The 22,942-nt window shown below is 55.3% G+C and overlaps 1 protein-coding gene across 1 annotated transcript; it reads right to left on the reverse strand.

The window, feature by feature from the left end:
• Positions 1–2,009: 2,009 nt before the first annotated feature.
• LOC121661596 (cytochrome P450 26B1) lies at positions 2,010–22,148 on the reverse strand. The gene is made up of 6 exons (XM_042021953.1): positions 21,260–22,148; positions 19,137–19,361; positions 7,374–7,649; positions 6,215–6,370; positions 4,762–5,043; positions 2,010–3,403 (listed from the first exon to the last, which is right to left on the reverse strand). Exons 1-6 carry the CDS (start codon positions 21,461–21,463, stop codon positions 3,011–3,013), a joined length of 1,536 nt encoding a protein of 511 aa, XP_041877887.1. The 5' UTR covers positions 21,464–22,148; the 3' UTR covers positions 2,010–3,010.
• Positions 22,149–22,942: the final 794 nt, after the last annotated feature.

The following is a 22,942-nucleotide window of genomic DNA, read 5'->3' on the forward strand; positions in this document are numbered from 1 at the left end:
AACCCACATGACTGCAACACAACCTCACACGGCACCAATTCCCAAACGAAAAAACCCCACAAGTGCTTTTTTCCTTTTTTTTTAATATTAAAAACAAATAGGATAAAACATTAATATTTTTTCCCAGACAACGTTTACAATAAAGAGGAAAAAAAAAATCATATTTTTACTAAATAACAAATATTTAACAGCACAACTTTATCCTAAATATCTATTTTTGAATTATAACAAAAATAGCACTTATAATAGTTTATAAAGACAGACCAAAAAAAAAAAAATTTGTGTATAAAATAATATTATAGCAAATTGGACTGTGCTAATTAAAAAAAAAAAACAACAAAAAATTCTGAGATTCAAAGTGCTTTATTCTGCAAACCCACTGCAGCAACTTTTTTGTTTTAGTCAAGTTATATTAGTTAGGACTGGAACAACAAAGCCTGGCTTACTTCAGCCTGGATTAAATACTCCCCCACACAAACACTGTATATCCACGGGATGTAAATGGAATTTCAGGGATGGCTGCAGCTCCCAATTCCCATCAAAACTCACTCCGGAGCAGGTTTGGTTCTCACTTTGGAACGACATTGGAAGTCAAAATATAAATTTCAGGGGAAAACCCTTCCTTGATTCCCCACGAGAAGAGGGACTGAGCCCTTCCAGGAGAGTCTGTCCAAGGGATTTCGCTCGACTATCCAAGGGATTCAGCTTTAACCAGACCTTCCATCCTGCTTGTCCCTCCAGCTTTTCCCTTTCCCAGCTCACTCATCCCCAGGCACAGATCCCAGATGGAAATGGGGGCTCCCGGAGAGCACCCGTTGGGTTCTCACCCTACAGCTCGTCCACCTTCCATCCCATCCCCAAGTCCTACCCAAACCACGGACACCTCCCTGTGCCCATCGCCTCTCCCCAGGTGTTTGTCCCTGGGAGTCTCCCCCGTCCCACCACATCCAGGTTTGTGTTCTCCTTTGCCCTTTGGGATTTGGATTTCCACCAAGCTCCTTTTATCACTGGGAAAGTTTTCTCCCCATCAGGGACAAGGAAACGCCTAGAATCCCAACAGGGCCTGAGCTAGTGGTGTTCCACCCAAAAATTCCAGGCTGGGAAACTCTGACCCTCTGCTCCAGGGCTCCTGAGACCTTCCTTTGGGGTTTGGCACATTGGTCACCACCCAGAAATAAGGTCGGGATCAGAATGGGAGTTGGGAATCCCAGAAGACTGGGAGTTTTATTCCAGCTTAAATCAAGCTGTGCATCCCGGTGGGAGGGAACACCGTCCCCTGGGATGCTCCGGGGGGATTTTTGGCAGCTTGGCTGACGGCATTCCAACCTCAAGTGCTTCCCTTGGCTCCAAACCTGCCTCCCTCCTCCTTGCCCCCGCCAGCGCCAGGCCGGCCAAGGCAGCCTCACCTCCTCTTGCTTCACACTTCCTGCGACCTTCCCGAGAGGCACCTCTCACCAAAGAGGCAAAAGCACAACCTGCAAAGCCACCTGGTGAGCCACACCTGTCCCTTCTCCTTGCCTATTCCAAGCCCTCGGACTTCTCTGGACCCCTTTGGAGCTGAGAGCCAAGCTGCCCCCCGAGCACCAGATCGGTTCCCGTCACCATTCTCAGCCCCCTCGTGTTGTCCATTCCACCTCAGAGGGTTGGGGTGGGACAGGAGTGGAAGAGCTGCCCCAAGGCACAGAGGGATCTCCCAAGCTGGTGTTTGGCTCTGGTTTGAGCCCAACACCTGCCCAGGTGCTCGGGGAGCTTTTGCTCCTCACTCTCCCAACACAAGCCCCCAAATCTCCAACCCAACCCAGGAGCCTCTCGCATGCAAAAAACCAAAATAAAATAAACCCCCCCAGCAAATGGAAGGCAAGATACCTCTCGGTGGCTGCTGGCTTGTGCTGGAGAGGCTTTGGGATTCTTCTGGGATATGGGGTGGCAGCTGACACGGAGCCCTCTCCTTCCTGCCGAGCTCTCCCGTCGCCAAAAAACCCCAAACACGAGACAAAGGAATGCGTGCGTTGGCTTAATTCAAGACATCACCTTTAATGCGAATGCCTCTGGCAGGAGCAGCCCCGGTGCTCCCAGAGCCGTGCTGGGGCTCGGGGCTGGTGCCAGCACCTTGAGGGGACAGCAAAGGCACCCAAATGCCCCCAAAGCCGGGTGCCTTTGCCCAGGACTGGCGAGGGGCTGTGGTGGAGGGGGTGCTCACAGGCCGTGTAGCAGCAGCAGGAAATTCAACGAGAGCAAAAAAGGGCATCCCCCTCCCCAGAGCCCCAAAACATCTTGGAAAATGCAAATCTGCCTCACCCGAGGCCTCGGGGATGACTCAGCCCGGACAAGACACCACAGGAGGGGTTTTTGGGAAAGCAAAACGACCCCTCCTCCTCCCCAGCCTGCCCCGGCACCAGCGGGAGAGGGGCTGGGAGTGGGCAGCGTTGTGTCCCCCTGGCCAAGGAAAGGCTCCAACGCCCCGGAACAAACAACACAACCAAACAAATGAAAAAAAAAAAAAAACAAAATAAAACCTCAAAAACCATAAAAACACTGTTATCACCAGCTAATTTAACACTGTTAAAAAAAAAATAGGTCAGAGGTCACCCCAGAGCTGCCCCGGGACACCAGACCTCAGATCCTCGGCTGATTCCAAAGCCTTTCCCACAGTCGGGCCTTCTCCTCCTGGCAGCAGAAGTGTTTTATAGATATTTATATATATATATATATATTTATAATATTTAGATACTGTGTATGGTCAGCCATCCCAGCTCGACTCGGTTTTTGTGGATCTTCCTCCCTCCCAACAAAACAAGACGACGCCGACGCCGCCCCGACCTTCTCCGTGTCCCGCGGGAAGAGCAAAACGCTTTCGGCAGCTTCCCTGCTGGAAAAGCAGTCCCGATCTGGAGGTGAGCGCCGTGGAGAAGCTCCTCATCCCTCTCTCCTCCCCTCCTGTCCATCCCCTCGCCCCCACCCCACCCCTGCGTCCCCCGGCCGCCCGTCCCTGGTGCCACCGGCGCGGGCTTTACACGGTGGCCCCCAGCATGGCGTCTGTCCCCGTCAGGATCTCGTTCTGGTTGGAATCCAGTCCGAAGAATTTGACCTTGAGTCCGTCAACCGGGTGGACCACGGGCACCAGGGTGATTTTGGGGAAAGTCCTGGTGGCGAGCTCGAAGCGGCTGGTGCTGGCCAGCTCGATGGCCAGAGCCTTGAGGAAAAGCTTGGCCAGGTGCTTCCCCAGGCAGGTCCGTACGCCTCCTCCGAAGGGGAGGTAGTGGAACCTGCCGTCCTTGTCTTCGCTCCGGCCCTGCCCGAAGCGGTCGGGATCGAAGACGTCCACGTCCTTGAAGACGGGAGCAGTGTCGTGGGTGTCCCGGATGCTGTACATCACACTCCAGCCCTTGGGGATTTGGAAACCCTGCGGAGAGGTGGGAAGGGGTGGGGAGAAGAACAGAGTGGGTCAATCCTGCTGGAGAGGGAGAGGGAGCATGGGAATGAGATAAAGGAATTTTTTTTTCATGGAATTGTGGAATGGTTTGGGTTGGGAGGGACCTTAAACCCATCCTGTCCCACCCCCTGGCATGGGCAGGGACATCTTCCACTATCCCAGTGTGCTCCAAGCCTCATCCAACCTTGGACACTTCAGGGATGTGGCACCCACAATCCCTGGGCAGTTTCTGCCAGGCCTCACCACCCTCGGAGTTTTCCCTGCTTATTCCCATTTCTTTTGGGTTTATCACTTGAGTGTGATGCAGATTCAAAGGAAAAGCAGAGAGCACAGCACAGAGAGATGGGAATCCTGGCTTTACTCCTCCCTCTATCCCAAGGATTCGTGGGATGATCCATCCCTTTATTTGCTTTGTGGTCACTGGCAGGAGCTGCCTACCAGGAACCCCGTGGTGCTGAGCAGGGGAAGCAGCTTCTCCCGTGCTGTGCCATGCCCCACACACCAGCCAGCCCTTCCCAGAGCATCCCAGAGGACCCCACAGCATCCCAGAGCATCCCACACCCCGCTGCCTGTCAGCACCACACACCCAACACCCATGTCAGCGCCCGGGCGATGAGAAGTGGGGTGGATTTATCATCCCCTGAGCACTTTAAAAGGTCTCTGACTCAAACCATTGCATTAGGAGGATTTACAGTGACAAGGCAGCTCCCGAGATTTTGTTTTGCTGGGAGGAAATTCCAGCCATGGCGGTGACTAATCCGCCTGTCATCCGGCCGCCTGGAGATGCCCTTTGCTGTAAACCTTTCCCCTGTCACACCCCAGCTCAGAATTTGGCGTCACTGTCACGAGCTGGCCTTTGAAGCATCACACCCGTCTGCTCTTTGACAGCCCCAGTGCATCCCTTGCTCCACATCCCACCACTCCGCTGCATCCGGAGCAAATCCCATCACCAGAGCCACAGAATTAATTAGGCTGGAAAAGCCTTTGAGATCATCAAGTCCAACCTGTGACCTAACACCAGCTAAGCCACGGCACTGAGTGCCACATCCAGGCTTTGCTCAAGCCCCTCCAGGAACGGTGACTCCACCACCTCCCTGGGCAACCCATTCCAGCACCCAGCCACTCTTTCTGGGCAGAGTTTTTTTCCTAATACCCAGCCTAAACTTCCCCATGTGCAGCTTAAAGCTGTGTCCCTTGATCCTGTCACTGGTTGCCTGGGAGAAGGACTTCATTAGGCAGGACTTCATTTACCCCCTCAGAGCTCTCCTCTAAGCCAGGCTCAAGCGAGCTTGGCTGTTTTGGGGAGCTCAGGCTGCAGCACTACTCACATCCAACTCGAAGGTCTGCAGCACCGTCCGGTACCCCCCTGAGATGGGGGTGAAGAGCCGGAGCACCTCCTTGATGACACAGTCCAGGTAGTAGAGGCCATTGATGTTGTCCAGGCGCAGGGAGCCCTCGCAGATGCAGCCGTTGTGGAGGATCCCTTTGCTCCGCAGCTCCTCCCGCAGCTTCTCCAGCACCCGCGGGTGTTTGAGGAGCTGCATGATCAGGGAGGTGCTGGCGCTGGCCGTGGTGGCGTAGGCGGCGAAGATGAGCTCCAGGGTGCCGTCCTGGGGGACAGGAGAAGAGCCAGGGTGAGACAAAGGGGTGAGACAGAGAGGGCACCAACCTCAGCACGTCAAGGTGCCATGGGGTGTTTTTCTCCCCCAAATCTTTCCATCCTGGCCTTGGGACCGTGGAATGGTTTGAGTTGGGAGGGAACTTAAAGATCATCTTGTTCCAACCCCAAGGACACCTCCCACTATCCCAGGTTGCTCCAAGCCCTGTCCAACCTGGCCTCGGATGGTCCCAGGGATGGGGCAGCCACAATAGCTGCCCAAAAGAGCTGCTCCAAAGATTTAAGCTCCAAAGGGGCCAAGTGACCTGAGGAGGGGTCACATCACAAAGCTGGGAGAGGGAAAAATGGAATGTGACCTACAAAGGGAGATGTTGGAGGAAGATGGATTCTCCCTGGTGATTTCCCAGCAGCCGGGATGGATGAGGGAAATTGGGGCAGAGTTTGTGTCCATTGTAAACAGCCTCGGACACCTCCAGGGGTGGGGCAGCCGCAGCTTGGTCACATTTAACTGGAAGGTCACTGCTGGGACAGCCGCCACAGGGAGCTTCCCACAGAGCCTCCGAGGATCAGAGAGGCAGGACAAAAAACCCAGGAGATGGCTCCTGACCTGCCATGACCCAGCTGCAGATAAGAACCTGCTGAAGGGCTCCTGTGCCCTGCAAAGGAGGCACCAGGAAAAGTGGAAGGGTCAAGGGATGAAGCTGATCAAGGTTGAAAGCTTCCGTTGTGACCAGGGAGGTTCATGTCGGCCATCAGGGAAAATTTCTTTCCTGGAAGAGGGGCCAAGCGTTGGAAGAGGCTGCCCAGGACAGCGGTGGAGTCACCATCCCTGAAAGCGTTAATAAACTGAGCGGATGTGGCACTTTGTGGTATGGTTTAGTGGGGATGGAGGTGGGATTTGATGATCTCGGAGGCCTTTTCCAAGCTTAACGATTCCGTGGAATGCTTTGTAGAAAGGGCTGGGCACAATCAGCAAATAGATAAAGCAACTGGTTTGGATCCACCACACCAGGATCCACCGACACATCGTGGTCCCCCAGCTCTCACCGCTCATCCCAGATCTGCCCCAGAAATTCCTCCTTGGGCTATCCCACACTTTTTCCTTCAGGAAGGCGCTGCCCTGAGCAGAACAATCACAAGGAGACCCCAGGGAAGAGCTTTACCTTCAGCTCCTGCATGGTCAGCTCCTTGCCGTGCTCCTTCCCACTCTCGATCAGGATGTCCAGGGCGTCAGCGTAGTCCTTGCCCTGCGTGTTCTGCAGCTTCTCCTGGATGGCTTTTTCCAGCCCCTTCTGCAGCGTCTCCCGGGCTCGGATTCCCTGTGGAGCAGGAAGCGGTCAGACCACACCACCAGCAGCACCTTGCCCATCCCAGGAGCTGCAGACGTGCTCAGGACAGGTCCAAGTCATAAAAGCAGAGGCTCAAAGAGGGGTGTGAAGGTGTTGGAGGTGTCCCCTGGGCAGGAGGAGTAAAGCCGGAGTGGGGGAGATCACAGGCGGAGTAATCAACACCTAGGTGTAAATGACAGGTCTGGGCTGGGAGCCCCTGTCCGGCACCAGTTCACAGCCCCCGGCTCCTCCTGGGATGTATGGAAATCCCTGGGAAAATCGGCTCTCAAAGGAAGGCCCATTCATCCCAAAGAATCCTCTTCCCGAGCAATTTGATCACCTGGTCCCAGTAAAGCAATTCCTACGGGAGTGCAGCTGCTCGGGGCTAACCTGCTGCTGGGAATGATTCCGGACTGCGAGGGGATGGAGTCATTCCCATGGGCAAATAACAATAAAAAATAAATCTGCAGGGATGTCACAAAACTAAATTTGGGACCCTTGTATTTCTGTTATCAGAATTCCCCACGGGAAAAAAATAGGATTTTATGTCTCTTTTTTGTTATGTTTTCTTTTTGCATCATTCATCAAAAAACCTGGAATACTCCAGGAATTGTAAGGATCTGTCTTAGTACTGGGAATTACAAGGCCCTGTTTTAGTTCTTGGAATTACAAGGACCTGTTTTGCTCCGAGGACAAGAGGGAATGAAAAGGAGAAGGGTCCCACGAACTAAAAAAACAAAGGAAAATTGCCGAGCGAGGAAAAATATGAATTCAATTTGGGAAGTCCTAACTATTTTCTGTTATCAAACCACTCTAATCACCAAGGAATGGATCTTCCTCTGTGCTCTCCGCTAAATCGGGAATAGTGGCCCAAAATGGGCTCCTTGAGGTCAGAGGATGAGAAATCCCCCTGAGAACCGGGAAAGGTGTGGAATAATCGCTGCCCCTTAATGAATCGGTGCTATCAGGATGGAGAACCCAACCCAGATCTCACCCTCCTGTAGCCGCTGAAGGGCAGATCCATGGGCAAGGAGAAGACGTTCTCCACGAACTGCTGGTAGACCTCGAAGAGCCGGCCGAGCTCCTCGTCCGGGATGCGGAATCCCAGCAGGACGCGGATGGCCATGCGGAACGTGAGCTTCTGCGTCTCGTGGTACACGTTGATGGACTCGGGGTTGCTGCTCCAGGCCCGAAGGGTGTCCTTGATCACCAGCTGGATCTTGGGGAGATAACTCTCCAGAGCCTCATGGCTGAAAATCTTGGAGAAAACCTACAAAAGACAACAAGGAGAGGTTTCTCCACGGCCCCAACACCCTTGGCCTTCTCCAAGGTCATCATCACGTGTCCTACACGGAGTTGTCACCATTCCAAACTCTTCATCCAGAATCACCAATTCCTAAAAAAGCTGCCAGAGACATCAGCTCCTCCCGAGATTCCCACCACGACCATCGCAAGTGACGGGGAATAACGGAGCAAAGCAGGGATGGGAGGAATTCCTTCATCCCGTGTGTGGCAGGAGGGACAGAGCCAGCTTTCCGTGTCTGACAGATCCCAGTTATGTTCATCTGGATGTTAATAACGCACCTTTTCCACAGGGATCCTCCAGTGTCCAACATGGGTGCACAGGCAAACACAATGGGAAAGCACAACTCTCCCAGCGGGAAGCACTGACAATTCCTCCCACCTCTCCACCACCTTTTTTTTTTTTTGGTAAATGCATGTAAAATGAAGCAAAATAGTTATTTTGGAGCCTTTAGGATCTGTGTGGAACCTGGCTGAACTCCGACAGGGGTTCAAGTGGGGAAGAGCCTCTGCACGTACGCAGAGGCCACGATCGCCCTCGGCTCATTTCCTTGGGAAACCAGGAAAAAAAAATTCCTGATGTCAGCAGCCAGCATTAATTTAAGCTCTGCGAGTAAACAGTGAGCAGGACTGGGCCTCCCCAGGTCCCCCACGCTAACGGCTCCTTACTCCAATTTTTTTCCTCCAATTTGGGCCCAGGCCCGCGCGAGGAGCTCAGCAATGCCAGGAATGTCCCTTCTCGGCACAGCAGCGCTTTCATTCGGCGTTCCCGCCGCATCCCTCCCCGAAAAAGGGGGGAAAGTGCTGTTTGTTTATTTTTTATTAACCTACACACACGCATGGGGCAGGACGCACACGCACCGCAGGCCTCCAGGAAAATCCAATTAAAGCAGGATTCCAAGGAGGGAGCTGCGCGCCGGAGCCTCCACCGGTGGCCGCTTCCCAGCGGGAATGGAGGCGAGGTGGGGGGCTGCCAAGCTATCAACCCACCGAGAGGAGCGAAATCAAAGCCGCCCCCTCTTTTCCATGAGCGCCGGGCTCGCCGGAGCTGTAAATGTGAGAATTTCCTCCGCAGTCAGCACTCCAAGGGAAAGGTAATATTTTCCTGGCTGCGACCCCTCATTGCTAATGCCCGGCGTTCCCTGGGAGTTTGTTTGGTGAAAAAACACCTCTGTCCCCTCGCAGCTCCGGGCAGGAGGCTCTGGAGGCTCCACAAGAGCCGCTTCACAATGCCCCGGGTTGAGCCCCGAGTTGAGTCCCGACTCGGCACACGGCGGGCACAGCGCGGAGCTCCGCATAGAAATCCTGGGATGGGAGGATGGATAGGGAAGAAAATCCAAGCGGATCGGCCTGGAGACAAGGAGCCATCCCTGGATGGCCGCACGGAGCCGAAGCATGAATGAATGAGAGGAGGAATCAATGAATGAATGAATGAACAGCAGGGAGCGAGAGCACGGCGAGGGCGCGGGACGGGGCGGCTGCGGCCGCCTCCTGCCTGCATCCAGAGCGGCTTGGGAGCCTGGAAAGGCTGCGATGTTCAGGCATTTTCTGCTGGAAAAAGCAGCTGCTCGGGCAAGAGAAGCTGGAGGGGGTAAAGCCGAGACACTCGGCTGCGTGGGGAAGGTGGGAAGGGAGGGGGAAAGGGTTGGTTCCCTGGTCCGTGAGCAGGACACTGAAGCTCGATGCAGAGCCGGCATCCCTGAGCTGTTCCACAGGGATGGGACAAGACCACCTGGGTGGGGCCGGCAACGGTACCCCACCGTCTCCCCGTCCAGCTCTCATCTGCCCTTCATCCACGCTGAGGAGCTTGGAGTAAGGACAGAGGCTCCCAGTGAATGGCCCCCAACACTTCCCATGCCTCAGTTTCCCCAGCTGGAAGCAGGGCCAACGAGGGGACAACCTCTGCTTTAGGAGCACCGGGTCTACATCCCTGCTTGGAGCCACCATCCCACTGGAGGTGGCCCTTGGGGCTCCTGGCCTCATCCTTCCCCACGGGAGAAGCACTCAGGGAGCCCCTGCTCCCTGAAAAAAGGATGCAGTCCCAGAGGTGCCTCTGGTCCCAAAACTGCTGCTGTGGCGGAGAGGGCTGGATCCACAGCCCTGGATCAAGGCCGGCTCCCAAGAGGGAACATCGTGTCCCAAGGATCGATGTGAACAGATAGGAGGACCCTTGGGAAGAGAAGACCAAACCCCTACGGGGTCAACAGAGTCCTGCCCAGCCTGACGAAGGGGAGCAGTAAGCACTGGGGGGTGAGGGGGATTTTTTTCTTTCCCTGCAGTTTTTGGAGCTCTCCTTGTGCCAGGAGGCTCCTCCAGCTGGCTGCTCCCTGGAGCTCCCAACCACGTCCCGAGCCCCGGCCACGCTGCTCCGTCCCGGCCGCCGCCGCCGCCGCGCTCACACCGCCTAATCCCACATGTCAGCAGATCCTTCCCCGGCCAGACACAAGTCTGGATCCCCTTCCAGTCACCTCCAGTTCAACCCTGCATCTTTCCAGTTGATTAAAAAGGAGGAGAAGGCAGCCAACTTTCCCCGACAAACCCCAGCGCGTTCCTAGCCTAAAATTCCTGCGCCCTCTAGTGAAGTCGAGCCGAGCGGCTCAGCTGCTCCAGGAGCGAATCCAGGCAAAGCCAAGGAGAATCAGGGCAAAAAAAAGTTGTTCCAGAGCTGCCAAGAGGCAAAATCATCTCTAAGCTCAGCTTTGTTAACCCTGAGATGGCACAGCCCGGCTGTGGTGGCACCCGGCCACAAGGGCTCACAGCAGTGCCAGGACTTTTGGGGATGCTGGGAAGAGCCCCCAGTTTTTCCAGGTTGGGATATGTCCCAAAAGAGCCAAATCTGGGGATTTGCTCCATCCAAGGGCGTTCACTGGCACCACACACCCGCACCGAATGAGACCCCACCACGCAGCGAGCCTGGCTGGAACCTTCCCGCTCCGCCTCGCATGGAAAAAGGATATTTAAGGATTTATGGTTTTCCAAAGGCAGAAAATGTCTTCCCAGTGCCTCAGCTCCAGCTCCATGTGACAGCAAAGTGCCCCCAGTCCCAGCTGGAGAATGCCCCAGCCCCATCCTTAAACCTTGGCCAAGAGGAGAGGGAATTTGAGGGAATTCTCCGAGCTCCAACAGTGATCCCATGCATGGTTGGGGTGGGAGGGATGATGTTTTCCATGTTCCCCTTCCCACTCCAAGCACCAGCACCCATCTCTGCCTTTTGCCAGCCATGATTTGCAGAGCCCATCCTCCCAAAAGAAGGAACGGAGCTTTCCGTTCCTCCCCTCCGGGAGGAAAACTTAAATTTTGGGATCAGCCACCTGCACCCCATCCAGCCCAGAGCCGCTGGCCCAACCAAAGCAAGGCAGGAAGAGCCTGGAAATGTTTTCAGGAACTAATCTGGCACCTGCCAGAGGTTTGGCTGACAGGATGTGTCGGGAAGCATCCAAAGCAACATCTCAACCTGGATTCACCCTAATTCTTCCCACATTTCCAAAGACCAGGCTGTGTTTGTCCCAGCCCTGTCCTCCCACCACATCACCCTGGATGTCTGCCCCTCTCCAGAGCCCATCCCCATGCTCCAGCAGCCTTGTAAACCGGGATGTTTTTGGAGCAGGTTCACGGACAAGAGGCCATCCTGGTACTGGGAGCATGAACAGAGGGAACACACAGCAAAAAGTCTGGGAAGGCACCACAAAAGGAGAGAAAATTCCACAAAATCCCGCTCCTGCCTGGGCACTCTGAGGTCTGTTTATAAAAGGTCCGGCCTTTGCTCACAGCAAAGAACCGATTCCCTTTCTCCACTTTTTTCTCTGGGAAATGGAGCACATGGAAGGCTCCGTCCTGGAGGAATCCAGGCCCTCGTGGATGCTCCAGCCTCCAAAGGGAGTCTGGGAACAGTAGCTGAAGCCTCCAGGCTGAAAGGAATGGTGTGCCTTTGCCAAATGATTCTCAAAAAAATCTGCTGGAAAAGAAATATAAGGATCGTTTCGGATCCTTGGGCCATGCCAGGGTGCACCTTTGAGGGTTGTCCCTACCCCTGAATTTTCCATGTTTAAAAAAAACCGGATTGTGAGAAACTCCAGCATTTCCAGTCAAGTTCAGAATAAAATTAAGCCCAAGATCTGCATTTCCCCACAACTCAAAAATCTCCATGTCCAAGAATCTTCCCTACAAATCCCCCACATGGCATGGGAGGCTCTCGATCCCAAACCCTTTAAGGCTTTAATTTCAATCCCAAACCCCTTAAAGCTACTTTCAATCCCAAATCCTTTAAGGCTGAGAGGTTAAAGGGGGTGTGGGGGAAAGCCAGGACCGAGCAGGATCTGCCTCAGCGCTCCCTCTGCAAAACTGCCTCGGTCTCCAGAAAATTCCATCCCCAGCAAAATCCCATCCAGCAGTTTTGGATTCTCAGCCCAATTTCTGGGGACACCAAAAGGCACCGGGGTTCATCAGCTCTGGAGTGCTGCTCCAAGTGTCCTCTCCCTATTTCCTCACGGAGAACGAGGAGAATAAAATTCACCTTGCTCTCCTCAAGGAGGGAGGAAGATCCCACATCCATGGGTGTCATGGCAAAGAAATGGGAGCTGTGTCCGGAGAAAAGGGATCAGAAAGGTGGGATCAGCTGGCCAAGATCCAGCTGGGATGCCTGTGGATGGAGTCTTTGGCTGGAGCCGTGGGGAAAGAGAATCCCGCAAACCCGCCGGGCATGGTCGGAGCTCGCATTCCTCAGAGAATCATGGAATGGTTTGGGCTGGAAGAGACTTTAAAGACCATCTAATTCCAACCCCTGGGATGGGCTATCCCAGCTGGTGATGGAGCACACAGCAAATCCCACAACGGTGGTGTGGACACAGGAGTTTCCCTGGAGACAAAGAGGAGGAGAGCGGCTTTCCCAGGTAGCCAATGGAAGCTGGAAATATGAGAAAATTCCCATTTTTTACTGACCAGATGCATTTTCCTGGAGCACGGAGAGAGGACAAAAGGGAAGGATCGCTATGGATTTAAGTAACAGAGACAGGTCTCTCCTAGAGACAAAGCCAGATTTAAAAAGAAACCAGTCCTCGGTCCTGCCAAGAATTCCAGAAACTGGGAACAGAGCAGAGCAAGAGGTGGCCACACTCAGGAGGCGATGGGTGGGAAATTCCCAATGCATGGTGCAGCCGCTTCATCCCGAAGGAATAAAAACACCTTCTGGAGCATGCACGGTCCTGTGGCAGGAATAGGGGAAAAGGCTTGGAAAAGGGATTCCTCCAAGGAAATCCTGAGGATTGCAAGAGCTCTGCGGGATGAGCAAACACCTGAGGAGCTCCTGCAGACCAGGTGAGGATTAAAGCTCCTCCAGGGAAGAGGAGCTTCCTCAAGGAGAAGGAAGCTGAAGAACCGGCAGCTGAGAGGGATTTCATGGAAGGAATTCCCGCTGGGAAGTGATGGAGAGCTCCATTGTCACCAGAGGGATAAGTGGGATGCTACAAACCCCAGCTGAGGAGGTTCCTTGGGCTGCTCGGAGGGATGGAGGAGGATGGATGGATGGAAAAAACAAAGGAACCATGGTGCAGGACGGATCCTGACTCCCTGACATCCCTGGGATTCGCTCCCCATTCCTTTGGAAGTAGAGCCTGGCTTGCAGATCCACCCAGCCCAGAGCGCTGCTGCCCAAGGAAGGGCTTCACCTTCTCTGTGCCTCCCAGGACACCCAAAAACTCCCACCCTGGATGGCACGGGAAGGAGGAAAATCCAACTTTAGGGATGTTCGGCTCCCAGGGTATCCCACAGCCACAATCCCGCTCCGCCAGCAGAGCGGGCTTGGAGCTCATGGGAATTTTGGGGTGGAAGGCGCTGTGAAATTCCACCAAATTTGTATTTTAGCCAGGAGCTCCTCCACTTGGCTTTTTTTTTAATCCCTTGGAATTACTCTGGATTTACAGCCCTGGAGATGACAGAACTGCTTGGTCTAAAGTTAAGGAGCCAACCCAGCCCAGGAATTCAGAACAGAATCCCTCCTCCATCCATGGAAGCTTTTCCCTGCTCCAGAGGCTTTTGCCCATGGATTAAGGCTGCCAGGGCACGGAGAAGGGGCCGGATGTGATGGCAGCTGGAATCCAGCCTGTTTTGGGAGCGGGCTCGGATGGATTGGGATGGTTTCTTTTCCACCGTGGGATTTACGAGGCACACGGAGTAGGTCAGACGGACATGAAGAAAAAAATCCTAAAAACCCTAAAAAAACCCCCTCTTAACAACCTGGGCTTTTTGTAGGAAAGGTCCACTCCTGCCACCTCCCATCCCTCCTTCCTCCTCCAGCCCTCTCCCCCATCCCAATCCTTCCCTCCCCCCAGCCGAGCCCACAGCAGCTGGTTTATATTTGGCTGTAAATTTATGGCCCCTTTTGTGTTCTTAATCCCCCCGCAAACGATATGAAAGCCTCGGACCTTTCCACTCGGTGCTAATGAGCTCAACACTTGCGTGCCTCGGAGGCAGAGCATTAATTGCGGTGTGTTAATGAGCGATGGAGCTTGTCTCCCCAGCAATCCCATGGATTGCTTTTATTTTATTCCTTCTTTGCCTTTTTTTTTTTTTTTTTTTTGAGCCGGCTGTGCCTATTTTGGGATGGCTCCGCAGGAACACAGGTCTGGAGCTCTCCTGCGCCAAGCTGGATGATGCCAAGGAAAGTCTGAGTCCCACCTTTCCCCTGCGGATCCTGCGCCGGGAATCTCCTTCCTGGCCCCGGGCTCTGCACAGACTTGACCTAAACCCTAAAGGCCGTGTCCTGGTCATTTCCAATTCCCATTTCCTTCTCCACCAGGATCCCTTGCAGGCACAGGAATGCTGAATTCCAGCTCCCGCTGGAATTAGATCCCATAAAAGCAGAGCCTGCAGTATCCCTGAGATCAGGTTTGTTTTGCCCTCATTGCAGCTCCTTTCACCCCGGAACCAACACTCCCAAAATCTGGGGTTTCATGGGTGGAAATGGGAATTGAAGAGGTTGACAAGGACAAGATGGGATCAGGTGGGACAAGGATGGAGGGAAGAGCCAGGCTGGGACAGGGAATGGCAGAGGTGGCACCGCTGGGTGGCCAAAACAAGAGCAGGATGGGGTGACCAGCGGAGCACGGAGCAGGAGCCAGGAATGATCCCATCACCCCTTCCAAGGGAGTTCCAGCAGGAGAGCAGGAGCTCCAATCCCAAGGGATGACGTTCGTCCCTCATGGGGTGGGCAGAGACCGGGATCTGCCACCAAAACCCCGGAGCAAAGACCCTGCTCAGCCAGAGGTGAGAGCAACGGGGTCACTCCTGTGAGGAACCTGCAGGTGATTCCAGATGAAAATTCCACTGTGGAGCTCCGACTCCAGCAGGGGTGGCCCAGCTCCTTCTCCAACATCAGGAGCAGCAGGAGCAGCCTGGCCAGGATAACTGTCCCAGGAGGGCAGGAGAGGAGTTTGGAGTTGCTTTTGTTTATTCCTTGTAAACTGCTCTGATCTCCCAGCTCCACCTGAGGTCGAGGCCGGAGCCATCGAAGACAACGGCAGTGAAGCCGTTCCCTGCCGCAGGAATTCCCTGTTCCCAGCCGTCCATCCCGCCACACATCCCTGCTCCAAGCTGACTCCATTCCCTCATTCCCTCTCTAATGACCGGAGAGTTCATTTCCCAAAACAGGGAGGTTTTCCTCGATTTATAGGAATTTTCAATGCCCGTGACATCTGCAGTGAAGCCATTCCCTGCCGCAGGAATTCCCTGTTCCCAGCCTTCCGTCCTGCCCCACATCCCTGCTCCAGGCTGACTCCAAACCCTCTCTAATGACTGGAGAGTTCATTTCCCAAAACAGGGAGGTTTCCTCTGATTTGTAGGAATTTTGACAACCTCCTGGAGGGGAATTTGATAAATTTGGGATGGGAAAGCAGAGAGCTTCCATAGGGTTAGGATTGGGGTTTGCTCCTCCTGAGCACCTCCTGCATCCCAGAACCCTTTTCCAACAGGATCAACCCTTCTGGCTATTCTTTATGGAACAGGTCAGTGAATCCATAAAGATTCCCAAAAACAGCTGGGACGGGGAAACAGGAAAGAGAGAAGAGCTCCAACATCTAAATCATCCCAGCTATCCCTGATCCCATCCAAGCGTCCTCCAGCGGATCCAGCGGCAGGAGCCGCAATTTGCTGATCCTGGAGTTCCACCGAGGAGCTAAAATTCCTTGGAAAGCTCCACCGAGCAGCTGATTCCTGGCAAGATCCCAGAACCCTCCTGCAAGAACATGTTGGGTTTGGAGCTCATCTTCACATCCCGGTGACAATCTGGAGACCACGGATCGTCTGCCAGGGAATGCTGGAAGAGGAGCTGCCGGTGCTGCTGGAAATAAATGCAGCTCCACGGGGTTTTGGGGAAGATAAGAGGGATTTATGGCCACGGACAAGAGCTGGAGGTGATCCCAAATGGTTGGGAGGGCAGCAGAGGTGGGTTCCACGCTCCGCTTTTCCCCATTTTGGCCAAAATCCTGTGCCAGCTGAGGAATTCCACCTCAATTTCTGGCAAGGTCAGGGAATTAAAAAGGAACAAGTGAAGGCTCGAGCTCAGAGATGAGGCAAAACCCGGAATTTAAGAGGGGGACTGAACACCAGGAAACCCCACAGTGCTTTAAACTGGATCAACATCCACCAAAAAGATTTCCCGGGAAATCCTCTCCTCCTGGAGCTTCCAAACCTTTCAATCAATCTCTCAAGGGCAGCGTCCTCGCTGTGGGAACTGGGGAGTTCTGGGGAAAATTCTGCCTTTGCCAAGCTCTTTGCTTGGACCCCTGGTGGGTCAAGAGGACAACTCGGGCTAGGTTTGAGATTTAAGCTCGTCCTAGGTCCAAACCCTTTCTCCTGAGAGCGCTCAGAGTTTCGGGGCGGGGAAGAGCTGAAAGTCGAAGGCGCTGAAGAACAAAAGCTCGGTGTTAACGAGCTCCGAAGAGGCCGCACCTGATGGGAAAAGCTTTAATCTGATCATCGGAATCTTGATAAGAGCGGAATGATCGATTTTCGCCCCATTAGAGGCAGGCTCGGCTTATCTCTGTGTGCGGCTCCGGGATGGGTTTTTTAGGGAGGATTCAGGGCAGCCCAGGGTGGGTGAGGCAGGGAAAGCAGCAATTAGCAGGAGATGGGGTGAAGAAATCAGGATAAACTCCTGAATTCCAGGAATGAGCCCCCTCTGTGCCCAATCTCGAGCCGATGAAAGAGAAAGCTTCAAAAAGAATGAACTCCCGGAGCATCCCAGAGCCGCTGATCCCGGGAGAAGAGTTGGGGGGAGCTCAAAGAGCACCAAGGAGCGGGAGAAGGAGCCGGGGTCATCCTGGGACAGGGTTTTGTTGGAATATCTGTGCTCAGGAGGCCTTTAGCCACCCCTGATGCGGGAATTAGGATTCAGGAGTTAATTGGGATTTACGAATGAATTAGGATCCTTGCCAGCTTGGAATCGCAAGTGGTGCCAAAAATGATGGAATTATAGAACGGCTTGAGTTGGAAGGGACCTTAAAGACCATCAATTCCCACCCATTCCACGGGCAGGGACACCTCCCACTGTCCCAGGTGGATCCAAGCCCCAGTGTCCAGCCTGGCCTTGGACATTCCCAGGGATCCAGGGGCAGCCCCAGCTGCTCTGGCAATTCCAGCCCAGCCCCTCCCCACCCTCACAATTCCTTCCTAACATCCAACATCTAATCAGGCTGGAAAAAGGCTTTTGAGGAGCACGGCGGAGATCTTTAGGACTCGGAATATTCCAAAAGCATTGGGCTTCAGGGTTTAGGGTGGGCCACGTGGTTTTTCCCGGTAGGAAAACGCCAGGAGTGAGAACACCAGGAAAAGGCACGGAGGAGAGAGGCTCTGGCGGGTTTGTGCCGCTGGCATCGCTCCTGCTGGGGCTGGCACTGCCCAGCCCAGCCCTGGTGCCAATTCCAAACCCACTAGGATCCCACAGAGGTCAGGCTTCCCTTTTCCATGACCCCATTCCCATAACCCTCGCTCCCCTGTGCCTGCTCGAGGTGGGAATTCCGTGGTTTTTTCCAGTCCATCGCAAGCAAAGGCCACGTTTTCAGGAGCAAAAAATAATCCGGATGTGCAGGAGGGTGAAAGGAGCAGGGAATGGGCACAGAGGCACCTCCGGATCTCTGCCTCATCCCACTAAACCTTCCCTGGATAGGGAATAAACGGGAGCCAAAGCTGCTGCCGAGGAAAAGGCATTGTTCCCGTGTCCCTGCACTTCTCCTGCCACCGATTCTGCTCCTGGATGGAGGCAGCCGCATCACCCTTCCTCTTGGACAGCAAGGTTGGAAAAATCTCTCCATCCTTCAGGAAAAACCCCAAAATCGGAGGGGCTGAGTTAGGCCTGGCTTAAGGCAGGGACAGACACAGCCTTTTTTTTTTTTTGTGGTGTCACTCCTAAAAATTGTGACTAATGGGTGTCATGTGCTGTTTGTTTTCCCATCGTCTCCCCCAGGAGAAAAGAGGGAAAGACTGGGTTTGGAAAGGATTTTGCAGGCTCCAAAATAGGAAACGCGGCCGGAGCAGGGAGCAGAGCGGACCTGGCCTGGGGGCAGGGATGGGGACAGCCTCGTGTCCCCAGCGGTGTCCCCAGCGGTGTCCCCACACCGCAGAGCTGGGAGGACACCTCCCTTTCATCCCAAATCACTCCCAGCCCAGATCCAGCTGGGAATGAGCCGGACCCGTGGAGGATGGGGTGTGACAGCCGTGCCACCACTGCCACCAGCCCTGCAGCAGGGGGGACACAGGGACAGCCCCCACCTCTGCGGGGGCTCAGCACCCCCAAACCGGGGTGACACAGAAGGGTCCCAGCACCCCCAAACCGGGGTGACACAAAAGGGTCCCAGACCCCCAAACCGGGGTGACACAAAAGGGTCCCAGCACCCCCAAACCAGGCTGCCCTGGGGGCTCTGAGGGGGGGGAGGGTCTCACCTCAGGGTGACACAAAAAGGTCTCAGCATCCCCCCAACCACCGCTTCACCCCGGGACCCCCACCTGCATCCCACATTCCCTGAAATCCAAGGAAGTTCTCAGCACCACCAGAGCACCCCCTCCAAGAAAAACCCCTTGGGGTCCCCCTGCGATTCGGGGGGCGGCGGGGGAGGGTCACAATCCCCCCCACCTCTGCCACATCGCCCTTTTAAGAGCCCGACCCGCGTGTCCCCATCGCGGGGGGCGAGGGGCCACACGCGGGTGCCCCAACCCCCATCCCATCCCATCCCATCCCACCCCATCCCATCCCATCCCATCACCCCTTGAAGCTCCTCATGGGATCAACGCGGCCGCGGAGCCCACGCGGGACTCCCCCCTCCTCCTGCCCCAAGCGCGGGGGATCGGCGGGGACGGAGGGGGAGAGAGGATAGAGGGAAATAAAGGGAATAAAGGGAAAGAAAGGGGGGGAAAACGGGGGGAAAGAGGAGGAAAAGGGGCGGGTTTCGCGCGGGGACACACCGACCTTCCTCTTGTGGCGGTGGATGTCGCCGATGGAGTTGGCCACGGTGTTGGGGCCCAGCAGCATCCGTGTGCTCCGCGGCCACTCGGTGCTCACCAGGTGGTGCTCCCCCATCAAGATCTTGCGCACGTTCTCCGCGCCCGTCACCCGCACCAGCGGCCGCCCCAGCAAGTGCGTCTTGAACACGTTCCCGTACTTCTCCCGCCGCGAGGATTGGAAGCAGGAGCCCTGCGGGCGGCGGGATGCGGTTGGGATCGGGATTGGGGTCGGGGTTACCCCCACGGGGAGCCCCCGCGGCGGTGCCGCGTGGGAATTGGGGGTTTTTGAGGGGGAGAATTTGGGGGTCACCCCCCGTGCCCGGCCCGTCCGCTCCTCCCGCAGCCCGGCGGGGGTCGGTGCCCTCCGCCCCCCCTTCCTCCTCCTCCTCCCTTTACCTCCCCTGTCACTTTTTAACGTATTTCTCTTTTCCCCCTCATTTTTCCCCTCTTTATTTTCCCCTCCTTCACACCCTCCCCCTCCCTTTTTCCCCCCTCGCTTTTTGTCTCTTTTCCCCCCCCCCCCCCCCCCTCTCAGGCTGATTTTACTCGAAAGGCAGCGCTTTGCCTAAGTAAATCTCCAGATTTCAGGGACTTTAATAACTTTCCCACATGCTCCAGGGGCTTTTGTCGGCGAAGAGGCGGCCGGAGCCGCACCAACAGCGGGGGGGTCCCCCCAAAAAACCCCCCTGGCGAGCGGGGAGAGGCGCTGCGAGCGCCGCGGCCGCGCCGCTGGGCTGGGAGCGCGGGTGTTTATTTTGAAACAAAAGCGCGGTTGTGAGGTTCAGATGTTCAGGTGACCCTGTTTCTTGATCTGCGTAAATATAATTAAAGTCCTTTTTGTGGCATTAATAAAGAGTTATTTGTACACCATTTCCAGGGCAGCACAAAGAGCACCTTTATACGGCACAAGTTGCGAGCCGAGTCCAATTTATACAAAATTTTGTATTTTTAGCCCTGGACTCTGTTTGGACGGAGCCTGTGGAAAAGCGAGAACCCTTTTCTGGTCCCCCTGTAAAAATCTGATAAATTTCTTTAAAAAATAAAGCCCTATTGAGAGCGTGCCGTTAACCCCTTCGGCGCCGGCGGCGGAGCGGGGCCGCCGTGGCGGGGCTTCCCCGGCGGTGGCGGCAGGGGGGGACACCGGGGGACGCCGCCGCTGTCCCCGCCGGGACCGGGGCTGTCCTGCCCCGCCGCCGGCTGCGGCAACGAAGGGCGGGAGCACCCTCGTCTGATTATTATAATTTTTTCTTTTTTTTTTTTTCTTTTTTTTCCTGGGAGGAGAGAGGGGGAAACCCTGGCGCTGCTTCGCCTCGGGGGTTCCCTCCCGGGATGCTGCGGGCCCCGGGGTGCCCCGAGCCCGACACGCGGCTCCCTCCGAAAGCCGGGCACCCCCCGGGCGCCTCCTGCCTCTCCTCATCTCGCATTTTTCCCCTTTTCCCCCCGGTTTTTTTGGCAGCCGCCCCTCGCCCCGCGGTGCGGGGGGATCCCGCTCCGCCCGCCGCTGTTGGGCGTTTAGCGAGGTTAATCCCGGGTTAATCTCCCGATTACCTCGGCGGGCTTCCCCCGCCGCGGGAGCCGAGCCGGGAGCAGCCCCGGGAGCGAGGATGGGACGGGACGGAGCCCGCGGCACGGGGGGAACACGAGCGGCGGAGCCGCAGCCACCCCGGGCCGCCTCCCGCCCGCGGCTCCGGCGTCACCAATTTCATTTTTTGGCAAGAATTGAGGCTGAGGAGGGGAGGAAGAGAAGGGGGCTGGCAGCCCAGGGGCGATGCCGAGCCCTGGCAGCCCCCGCCGGGGGAGCCGCGCCGAGCCCGGCCGGGAGCGCAGCGCGGGGCGAGCCCAGCCCGGCCGCGCTCCCTCGGTTCCCCCGCAGCCACCGCCGCTCCCCCGGCTCCTGCTCTCCCTCCCCAGCTCGCCGAGAAGCCGCATGATGCAATCGGAAGGAAAAGAAGACGGGGAAGGGGGGGAAAAAAAAAAAGCAAGAAAAAGCTTTAAAAAGCCCTTAAAGATATTAAAAAAAAAAAAAAAAAAAAAAGGAAAAACCGGTCGCAACCCACCTTCCAGCGAGGAGCGGGGAATCCTCCTTACCTGCAGGAGCCAGTGGAAGGTCTCTCCGATTAAGGGGAATCCCATGGAGCCTTTGGGGATTGGTAGCTTGCAGGTTTTGTCGCGGGTGGCAGCCCAGCGGAGCTGCCACAGCTGTTGGGACACGGCCAGCAGCAAAGTCAGTGACACCAAGCACGCGGCGAGGGTAGCCAGTGCCGAGACGAGATCAAAACTTGCAAAAAGCATATTTGGAAGAAGGAGGAGGAGGAGGGTGGGGAGAGAAACAGCCCCTTGACAGGCACCACACTCGCACCCACACACACGCACGGAGAGAGGGCGAGTGCGGAGCGCCCGCTCGGCGCTGCCTGGGGGGTCCTGGGGCGAGGGGGGCCCCGGCTCGCCCCCCTCTCGGCTGGCAGGTTGGGAAAACAGCGAGGGGAAAGAGGGGGAAAGGAGGAAAATTCAAAAAAAAAAAAAAATTAAGAAAATGAAGGGGGGTTAAAAAAAAAAAAAAAAAAAAAAAAAGCTGTGGTTGTTCTGCCCCTCGCTGCGAAGTTTGGGCTTGTTTGGGATAAACTTGACAGAGTGACAAGGAAAAAAAGCACCACGAGCGCACGAAGAGAGAGGGGAAAGGGGGGGAGGAAAAATTAATAAAGGAGGGAAAGCAGCGCCCCGAAAGAAAAGGGGGTGGGGGGAGTGAGGAGGGGAAAAGGCGAGGGTAAAAATTAGCAAAAAAAAAAAAAAGAAAAAAAGAAAAAAGGAAAAAAAAAAAAAAAGAAAAACCTTGGAGTGGCGGAAAAAAAAAAAAGACCCCAAAAAGTCCAACTGCAGATGCTCTGGCTCTCGCTCGCTTGCAAGGCAAAGCCACACACACCAGAAGGGAGAAAAAAAAAAAAAGAAGAAAAAAAAAAAAAAAAAGAAAAAAAAAAAAGGGGGAGGGGGGGAAAAAAAAGAAAGAAAAAAAAAAAAAAAAAAGGAGCGAGATTAAAAAAAAAAAGTTCAAAAAAATCTTAAAATAATTCAGCCGCGAGCTGGAGAGATGGAAGAATTAAATAGCTGTATATATGTATCTACACACACGCAGCGAGCCGGTTCGGTTTATAGCTCTATCTCTACATATATATAAATATCTCCCTATAAATACAGATCTCTCGCGACGCCGCTTATTTGGGAGCCCCAGACTTTTCACCAGACTTCTGTAGAGAGAGAGAAAAAAAAAAAAAAAAAAAAAAAAAAGAGGGAGGCAGGGCTGCTGGGCAAAGCCCCTCTGCACTGTTCGCTTTGAGGCAAAAGAAAGTCAAATGTGTGTTTATATAGAGGCGGGGAAGCCGGGGCTGGGCCGGCCGCCAGCGCCGCTGCTCCCCCCGCGCCCCCACCCGCACTTCAGAGGCTCGGGGGGGCCGGGCCGGCCCGGGGGACGCGGCGCTGGAGCGTGCGAGCCCTGGCGAGGAGCCCGCGGCTCGGTCACGCCGCTCTGCTCGGCCTCATCCTCCTCCTCTTTCTCCTCCTCTTCTCCTCCTCCTCCTCCTCCGCCGCCGCCGCTGCTCCTTCCCCGCCGCCGGCCTGCGGAGAGACGAGCGCGGCTCAGCCCCGCCGCCCCCCGCCCGGCGCCCCCCGCCCGGGTTAACCCTTGGCGAGGCGCTCCCGGCATCGGCCCCCTTCGCCACCCCCATCGGCCCCCTTCGCCACCCCCATCGATCCCCTTCGCCACCCCCATCGATCCCC

This window comes from Corvus kubaryi, unplaced genomic scaffold (assembly GCF_017639235.1).
Source record: "Corvus kubaryi isolate FWS band 111438036 unplaced genomic scaffold, C.kubaryi_AGA036_p1.0 37182, whole genome shotgun sequence".
In the NCBI taxonomy this organism is placed as follows: domain Eukaryota; kingdom Metazoa; phylum Chordata; class Aves; order Passeriformes; family Corvidae; genus Corvus; species Corvus kubaryi.

Bases quoted from the DNA above. Each gene is read 5' to 3' on its own strand.
- LOC121661596 (XM_042021953.1), bottom strand. From the start codon at position 21,463: ATGCTTTTTGCAAGTTTTGATCTCGTCTCGGCACTGGCTACCCTCGCC. The intron at 7,650-19,136 runs GTCGGTGTGTCC...TGTCTTTTGTAG, and splicing joins TCCACCGCCACAAGAGGAAG to GTTTTCTCCAAGATTTTCAG. The intron at 5,044-6,214 runs GTAAAGCTCTTC...CCTGTCCCCCAG, and splicing joins TGACCATGCAGGAGCTGAAG to GACGGCACCCTGGAGCTCAT.